This window comes from Emys orbicularis, chromosome 1 (assembly GCF_028017835.1).
Source record: "Emys orbicularis isolate rEmyOrb1 chromosome 1, rEmyOrb1.hap1, whole genome shotgun sequence".
NCBI lineage: Eukaryota > Metazoa > Chordata > Testudines > Emydidae > Emys > Emys orbicularis.
In genome coordinates, this window is record NC_088683.1 from 122710299 (window position 1) to 122719984 (window position 9686).

The following is a 9686-nucleotide window of genomic DNA, read 5'->3' on the forward strand; positions in this document are numbered from 1 at the left end:
TATTCGGGTTCCCAAGGCCTTAGCTGCCCTTCTTTCCCTTTTTGTCTTTCTACCCTGTCTGGGAGTGGAGAACAAATCTGGGGATATTTCAGAGAAGATTGGGGGTTGACAGTCTGCTGTGGATGCCTCACCAATTTTAGGGTTCCCATCTTTCTCCAATCCCCCTACCGGGAGTAAGTTTCCAAACCCTGGGAAGTCCCTCCCTATGAGCACCGGGTATGGGAGTTTAGGGACTACACCTGCTGCTACCTCAGTAGTGTTCCCTTGGATCTCGATTTTTACTGGGATGGTAACTAACTGTCCCATGGACACATGTTATCCCCGTACTTTTAGCCTGCAGCAGCTGACTACGCTTCACGAGCTTCCCTGAGATAAGCGTGATAGCACTCCCCAAATCAACCAGTGCCGTGGTCCCTACCCCATTTAGTTTCACTGCTCTGGTATACATATGTGGGGTTAGTGAGACCCCCATAAGGTGGATTAGGGAGCATGGATCTGCCCAGTTCCCTAGGTTACACTGCATAGGCTCCTCAGCATTGGGACACTGTGCAGCTATGTGTCCCCACTCCCCGCAGGCATAACATCTGTATGGAGCCCTAGGCGTTCTCCGGTCTCTTGGTTTGGGCAGTCTAACATCACGATCCTCTTCTCCCTCAGTGCTCCGACTCTTTGTGGCCTCTGATGGGCCTTCAGCCTCTCTCTTTTTCCACCTGGGCCCTCCTGGTGGCCCAGTCACGCAAACTTTGGGGCTTGGTGCTGCTAGTTTAACCCAGGGTGCCTCTTCCTTAACTGGTCGGGTCAGCTCCCTCGCTGTCCTTCACCTCTGTACCAGGGTGACAACCTCGTCATAGGTGGAGGGTTCGCTCTGGCTTACCCAGGCACGAAGGTCTGGTGGTAGTCCCCTCATGTATGGGTCGATGACCAGAACCGCTAGTATCTCTTCCGGACTCTGGGACTCTGTTTGCAACCACTTTCGTGCGAGATGGATGAGGTCATACAATTGGGACCGTGGGGTTTTGTCTTCCTGGTACCTCCAACCGTGATACTGCTGGGCCCGCACTGTTGTCGTTACCCCAGATCTGGTCAGGATCTCTGCTGTCAGCTGGGGGTAGTCTGCCGCAGCCTCTTCAGGCAGATCATGGTAGGCCTTCTGGGCCTCCCCATACAGGAATGGGGCAAGGATGCCAGACCACTGATCTCAAGGCCAGACCACTGATCTCAAGGCCAGGAATCCCGTAGGGCTGTCCTCTCAAAGGCCAGAAAGTATGCCTTTACATCATCCTCCCGTGTCATTTTCTGCAGCCTATGGCTGGCCCGTATGAGCCGCGTCCCATCATGGCCGCGATTCAGCTCTGTAAGGGACTTTACCTGGTTTACCAGTTCCCGCAACATAGCTCGGTCTTGAGCAGCCTGGTCCATCAGCAGGCGATTAGTCTCTTGCTGCAGCCACACTGCCTCCTGTTGGGCGGCTGCCTGGACACAGGTAGCCTCCTGCTGGGCCGCTGTAGCTTGTATCAGTGCCCGCACTACGTCATCCATTGTGGTGATAAAAATAAACCCTCTCCCTTTTTTTTGTTTTTTGTTGTTGTTGTTGTTGTTTTTTAAAATCACCCTCCTTCTTCCGCCGCGCTGTGCACCCCAAGATCCCACTGCTGACACCAGTGTGACAAAGTTCCTCCTCTATCTTGGTGGGTCCTGCACTTAGTGGCGGATTTTCTTGCCTCAGAGATTCACCATGTGGGTTGGGGAACAGCCCAGAGACCTTCCCCTCTGGGAGAACCCACAGTCCAGGTCAGTTGGGAGGTTTGTGGGGAACCCGGGCCCGCCCTCTACTCCGGGTTCCAGCCCAGGGCCCTGTGGACTGCAGCTGTCTATAGTGCCTCTTGTAACAGCTGCATGACAGCTACAACTCCCTGGGCTACTTCCCCATGGCCTCCTCCAAACACCTTCCTTATTCTCACCACAGGACCTTCCTCCTGGTGTCTGATAATGCTTGTGATCCTCAGTCCTCCAGCAGCACACCCTCTCACTCTCACTCTCAGCTCCTTGCGCCTCTTGCTCCCAGCTCCTCACACTCGCACCACAAACTGAAGTGAGCTCCTTTTAAAACCCAGGTGCCCTGATTAGCCTGCCTTAATTGATTCTAGCAGCTTCTTCTTAATTGGCTCCAGGTGTCCTAATTAGCCTGCCTGCCTTAACTGGTTCTAGCAGGTTCCTGATTACTCTAGTGCAGCCCCTGCTCTGGTCACTCAGGGAACAGAAAACTACTCATCCGGTGACCAGTATATTTGCCCTCTACCAGACACCTGTACCCCACTGGTCTGGGTCTGTCACAGCATGGAGATCTTTCCTGTGTCTAGGGCCATAAGAAGGCCATCCTTTAATGCCACAAGAGCATTCTCTGCCTTGTATCACAGTCTGAACACTGATTCTGCGCCATCGAGGATAGTGGATGGTGCATATGTTGCCAGAGCTTGGTGGTTATTCTTTCTCAGTTATTTTGCCCAGGATTGGGAGGTTGGTTATAGGACAGCACTTGGAGGGATCTTCAGGGCCAAGCACTAGCTTTTGGGGGACTGGATGAACTAGTATTTTTCATGGAGTTTGATAGGTGTGTTCTACTGAAGAAGGCATTGACTATTTCCAGTATAGGGAGTATAACTGTTCTTCATTGGATCCATTTCACAAGTTGTGGCTGTAATATTTTTCAGAACTCTTTATTTCACAGTATGCAAACAGTATATACTTTCTAACAATGTTGTTGATTTCACCAGTGACAGCTGTTTATTATGTGTGATGTGCAACAATTACATGTTCATGAAACTTCTTTTTTTTTCTTTTTTTTTTTTTAGTGAAAAAAGCTTCTTGAACAAGTTAGCTCAAAAAAAGAGAACTATAAAAGAGAGCACAGTGCTTTCTGGAAATAATCAGCATTCTAATTTTATTTTAAAGGAAGGCAGTTAATTTCTAACGTACTTGCTTGTTTCCTTTATGGTAGCTGATATGTTATTTCTGTTGTATTTTCCTGTTCCATGTTTTTAAACAAAGGGTCTATTTAGAGTTGCTTCAGAATAGGTCATCAGCACAGTGTTAAGTTATTTTGGCTAATCATCAATACCATTTTAAAATATTAAAATAATCCTAGTGATTTTAGCTTCTGTGCTCTTATATGTGCTCTTATATTATGATGAACAAAATAATTATTAATAGTGAACCAACCATGTTTTACAGGTAATGATTACCAGTCCTTCCAATTCCATATAGTTATTACTATAATTAATAATTTGGTGTTGCCTCTGTCTGAGAGGCAAGTAAATACACAAAATCAACTTAGGGCAAGAGGTCCCAATTTTTATTAACATAATTAAGTGTCTTGGACTGACAGCATACAGTATCTAAAGTTCTAGTAGTTTCCCCCTAATTAGTATGCTAACAGGCCCCACACATTGCAATGAGGAGGACACTAATGTGTCACAAGTAGAACTGGGCAAAGAACCGATTTTTCAATTTGTTGGCAGTTCTGTAAAAATGAAATAAAATTCATTTCGAGACTAACCAAAACTGATTTTTTTCAGAATTTTCAGCTAATCAAAAAAGTCAGTTTCATGTCAGGTATTTTTTAATGAGGGCAAAGGAAATGAAGGGCTAGATTCACAAAAACAGAGCAGGGCCTCATCTGGAGTACTCTGTCCAGTTTTGGGCCCCACACTACAAGAAGGATGTGGAAAAATTGGAAAGAGTCCAGCGGAGGGCAACAAAAATGATTAGGGGTCTGGAACACATGACTTATGAGGAGAGGCTGAGGGAACTGGGATTGTTTAGTCTGCAGAAGAGAAGAATGAGGGGGGATTTGATAGCTGCTTTCAACTATCTGAAAGGGGGTTCCATAGAGGATGGATCTAGACTGTTCTCAGTGGTACCAGATGACAGAACAAGGAGTAATGGTCTCAAGTTGCAGTGGGGGAGGTTTAGGTTGGATATTAGGAAAAACTTTTTCACTAGGAGGGTGGTGAAGCACTGGAATGGGTTACGTAGGGAGGTGGTGGAATCTCCTTCCTTAGAGGTTTTTAATGTCAGGCTTGACAAAGCCCTGGCTGGGATGATTTAGTTGGGGATTGGTCCTGCTTTGAGCAGGGGGTTGGACTAGATGACCTCCTGAGGTCCCTTCCAACCCTGATATTCTATGATTCTATGGTGCTGTCCTCTTTAGACCCAATGTCCTGGTGGTTTGGGCACTCACTTGTCATGTGAGATAAACCCAGTTTAAATCCCTACTCTGGAGCAGGAACTTGAAGCCAGCAATTCTCCTCCTCCCATGTAAGTGCTCTAACCCCCAAACTATAGCCTAATTTTGGAGGGAGGTGGGTTTCAATCTCTCCTGTTGAACTGCTTTATATAAAATACTCATAGTTTTGAGCCAGTATAAAACAATCAGAATGACTCTATAGCCCAGTAGCCAGGGCATTCACTTAGAAGGAGGGAGACCTAGGTTCAAGTCCCTGTTCCAGACTCTGGATTTAAACCAGGTATCCCATATGCCATGTGAGTGCCCAAACCACTGAGACAAGGGGGATATCACCACCCTACCTTTATTTTTGTGACTCTTGCCCTTCATTTCCAGCTGGGGGTTCTAACCACTTGGGAGTTGGGGGGGGGGGGGTCCTCCTTCTAAGATTTTGAGTGGTGCCTAACTCCCCCCAGCTCAAAAAAACAAAATCTGATTATTTGAAAGTTGTTTGTTTTAACATTTGTGAGATTTTTTTTCTTTATTTAAAATCTACATGAATTTGCTAAATGTTTTGGTAAATCCAAATCTGAAATTTTCAACAAAAAAAAGTTTCAGTCAAACAATTTTGCCCAGCTCTAGTTCCAGTTCATCTTGGTTTGAAAATTTGGTCCTAACTGACTTACCTAAAGCAACAAAGCAAGTCACCAACAGAGTCAGGAATAGACCCCCCCAGAATAAAGAATCCTGTTTCTCACTGCCGTGATTTAACCATGAGACACACAAATTATTTTATAAATATTTACCTTAAACTTTCTTTGTCACAGCTTAACTCCATTACTACTAGTCCATTCTTTTCTCAGCAATAATTATAACTAATCCTTGTTGTCTTTATATAATCCTTTCACATGTATGGTACCCCTACGGGATTTTTGTATATGGAATTAGCCTTCTCTTAATCACTCCACAATGGACCTCACCTGTATTTCCTAAACTTGTTAAAATATTTTTTGTTGCACTCTTCTGAATTCTCTCATTTCTTTTTCGGACTATGGTGTCAAAAACTGAATGTAGTATTCCAAGTGAAGCCTATCCCTGAGCTGAGTAGGCCTAGCCTTGTGTCCATGTGATACTTCTATTATTAATAATAATTTATAAAATGCATTCAGCCCTTCGATGATCATGAAATGATAAATTTCATGACTCTACGGAAAGGGAGGACTGAGAATGTATTTCAAAAAAAAGCAGACATTAACAAATTCAGAGAACTGGAAGGTAAGGTGCCATGGGAAGAAAATCTAAGGGAAAAAGGAGGTCAGGAGAGCTGGCAGTTTTCAAGTAGAGCATATTAAAGTCATGACTGAAAACTATCCTGACACAAAAGAAAGACAGAAAGAATAGCAAGAGGCCAATATGCTCCATGAGGCGCCCTTTAATTACCTGAAATTCTAAAAGGAATCCTACAAAAAATGGAAACATGGATGAATTGCTAAGGAGGAGTCCACATGAAGAGTACGAGCATGTAGGGATAAAATCAGAAAGGCTAAGGCACAAAATGAGTTACACCTATCCAGGGACATAAAAGGCAATATGAAGAGGTTCTTTAAATACCTTAGGATCAAGAAAAAGATGAAGGAAAGTGTAGGTCCTCTAACTTAGTGGGGAAGGAGAGCTAATAACTGTTAACATCAAGAAGGCTGTGGTGCCCACTTTGCTTCTGTCTTTATTAATGTGACCAGGTACTCAAGGAGGAAGGAACACAAGCCAAAATAGGGAAAGAACAGGTTAAAGAATATTTAGATAAGTTAAATGTATTCAAGTTGGCAGGGCCTGATGAATTTCATCCCAGGATATATAAGGAACAAGCTGGAGCAATCTTGGAACTGCTAGCAATTATCTTAGAGAATTCATAGAGAACAATTGAGGTCCCAAAGGACTGGAGAAGGGCAAACATAGTACCTATCTTTAAAAAGGGAACAAAAAGGAACTGGGAAATTAATTATAGACCAGTCAACCTAACTTTGATCCCTGGAAAGATACTGGAACAAATTATTAAGCACTCAGTTCATAAGCACCTAGAGGATAATAGGGTTATAAGTAGTAACCAACATGAACAAATCATGACAAACCAACCTAATTTCCTTCTTTGATGGGGTAACCAGCCTAGTGGAGAAGGATGACACAGCAGACATGATGATAAGGCTTTTTTTTATAGTCCCACATTACATTCTCATAAGCAAACTAGAGAAATGTGGCCTACATGAAATTACTATAAAGTGGGTATATAATGGATTGAAAGACCATACTCAGGAGTAGTAATCAATGGTTTGCTGTCAAACTGGGAAGGTGTCTGCATTGGGGTTCTGCAGGCATTAGTCCTGAGTCCAGTACTATTCAATATTTTCATTAATGACTTGGATAATGAGGTGAATAGTATGCTTATACAATTTGCAGATGACACCAAGAGGGGAAGGGTTGCAAGCACTTTGGAGATTTGTTTAGAATTCAAAACAACCTTGACAAATTGGAGATTTGATCTGAAATCAACAAGAGGACATTCAATAAAGACAAATGCCAAGTACTATTCTTAGGAAGGAAGTATCAAATGCAAAATTACAATATGGATAGGTGGTGGTACTGCTGGAAAGGATTTGGGGTTTATAGTGGATCACAATTTGAATATGAGTCAACAATGTGATGCGGTTGTGAAAAAGGCTATCATTCTGAGGTGTATTAACAGGCGTGTCATATGTAAGACATAGGTGGTAATTCTCCTGCCCTACTCAGCACTGGTGAGGCCTCATCTGGAGTACTGTGTCCACTGTGTCTGAGGGCACCACACTTTAGAAAAGATATGAATAAACTGGAGAGATTTCAGTGGAAAGCAACAAAAATGACCACTGAAGGTAGGACAAAAAGTGTTGGTCTTAATCTGCAGCAAGGGAGATTTAGTTTAGATATTAGGGAAACTTTGTAACTATAAGGGAAGTTAAGTACTGGAATAGATTACCAAGGGAGGTTGTGCAATCCCTGTCACTGAAGGTTATTAAGAACAAGTTGGACAAGCTCCTGTAAGATTCTGTCTCAGTGCCAGGGGCTGGACTTGATGACCTCTCAAAGTCCCTTCCAGCCCTATATTTCCATGATTCTATAAAAAAAAGGTGCTATGTAAGTTCATACATTGAAGAAGACTTGCAACACCCCAATGATATAAGTTAGCCTTTTGATAGTGCAGGATGTATTATAGTCTGCACCAGGACTACCAGGATCATCTTTTTTTAAATTAGATGGTATAGGTAAAAAGCATCACACAGATATAAATAACCTTACTTAACCTAAATTTTCCAAATGGATGGTGTTTTAGCCCTGTCATCCCCACTAACTTTTATCACTCTGAGAACTAATACATTCATCTTGAGCTCTTAATCCTTCCCTCCTCAAAATAGAAAGAACTCCTTCCTACTTTCCTAACTCTCCTGCTTTATCTCCCTCCACCTTACAATGGAGTCTTCTCTCCAGTCACCTCCCAAACAATCCTTTCTTCACTGATCTCCTATTCAGAACTGCTGGATATTTTGCTACGTGCTGTGAAAGAATGGTGACACTGGAGGTAGTGGAATGGTAACTGTATATATGGTAAGATAAAATATTTCAACAGTGAACAGAGATAGGAGGTTAATGAACCAGCTATTAAACAGGGGAACCCCGTGTTCTGATGTCAAACTGAGTGACACATGAAGAACAAGCCCTTTAAAAGCTAGAGGGCATTCTAAATGTACCTAGTACTTAGTAATTTGCATAGTTATTAATTTTACTAGTTGAATTCATGGTGGAGTTAAAACACTGGTTTTAAACTTCCTTGCAAATGGTCAGTCTTTAAACTTTACTAGCCTAAGCCAGCAGAAGCTTTTTTTCTTTTGAATACATCAGGCTAAATTTGTTCCTGGTGTAATTCCATTGACTTGAGCATGGCTCATGGCTTGGAACTTGAGACTCTTGCTGGCAGTTTGTCAGTTACTTTAAGCATTAGCAGTAATCTTTAGGTATAAGTGATACATAACCCAAAAAAAAGTGCTTTTGGTATCAAAATATTCAGTTTTCTTATATTTTATCTGCTTTCCCATATATGATTGCAGGTAGTATACGACGCAGTCACGGAGCTCCAAGGACGTGTGTTACAGCTTATTGTGAAAAGCAAAGGAACATTTGTGGGAGCTATCAACATTCAACTGAACAGTGTCCCATTAAATGAAGAAAAGTGGTACCCATTAGGGAACAGTATAATTTGAACATTGCCTTAGATCAGTGAAATAAATATTCTTTAATTAATATTTCTTTTTCCCTTTTCTCATGGGCCATTTTGGCACATTAGCCGAAATATTTGCCTTTGGGAATATAACATGCAGTAAACCGCTAACCATATATACATTGAACTACTAATCACAAGGAAATTATCTCTTTTTCATGATCCATTGCCATTTAGCTATCTTCATAGGATTACTACCTTTACTTGCAACAAGTTCCCATTAGCCTGGGTGTAAAAAGGCTTGCAGCCTGCAATTTCAGTTATCTTGGATAAAATTTCTTATGGCAACAAGCAAGATTTTTGTTCCTGCTGATCACTGTTATTTGTATACGGCTAGATGTGTTTTATGTATACCTAAACCTGTGATGCTGGAGCCTTATCCAAAGCCCATTTAAGTCAATGGTACTTTCCCAATGACTTTAGTGGACTTTGGATCAGACCAATAATGAGCTTATTGGGCTGAATTCACTCTACTTGATGTCTGTGTAGTTATATCAGTTTTAAATATGGCCCAATTAGTATGATCGCACGTTCACCTGAGAGATAGCCAGTTTGTATTTACACATTTCACATTTAATTCTTGCTCATTTCACATTTAAAATGTAATTATATGTGCAGAATTTAAAATCTGAACATTTAAAAGAATTTAAAACTGTACTGTACTTTAGTTATAGTGTATACCATATATTTTTAAGTTTTAACTTGCTGATGTAACATGTGACTTCGTAACTTTAAGATCTGGGGCAAGATGTTTCATCTCACTGGGTTTATTCTGGAAAAAATATTTGGCAATAAATAAATTCTGGAAAAATATTTGATAATAGATAAATGTTATAAATTAGAGTTTGACAAATATTTAAATCCAAAGCTCCCCATAGACTTTTAAACATTTCCAAAAATCAGATGTAAATGACTAATATATTTGAACCATCACAGTAAGTAAAGAGAACATACAATAAATAGTTACTCTGCTGAAAGGTTAAATTAAGTAAGATCATATTATAAGAAATCTTTGTTCATTAGTGTTACCCCCCAGTGCATGTTCATGCTGCATCAGGGAACTAGACAATACATACACCGCCTCCAGTCCTGTAAAGCCTTATACACATGCTTAACTTCATGCACATTAGCAGCGGCGTATTATCGCCTAGGCCA

General features: G+C 41.7%; 1 protein-coding gene across 1 annotated transcript in view; it reads left to right on the plus strand.

Moving 5' to 3' along the window:
• The window catches only part of PIK3C2G (phosphatidylinositol-4-phosphate 3-kinase catalytic subunit type 2 gamma), a 321727-nt gene extending 313213 nt beyond the window's left edge, over positions 1-8514 (plus strand). The window contains exon 32 of the mRNA XM_065420952.1: positions 8362-8514. Coding sequence (XP_065277024.1) covers positions 8362-8514 — 153 coding nt within the window. The remainder of the gene's footprint in view (positions 1-8361) is intronic.
• Positions 8515-9686: the final 1172 nt, after the last annotated feature.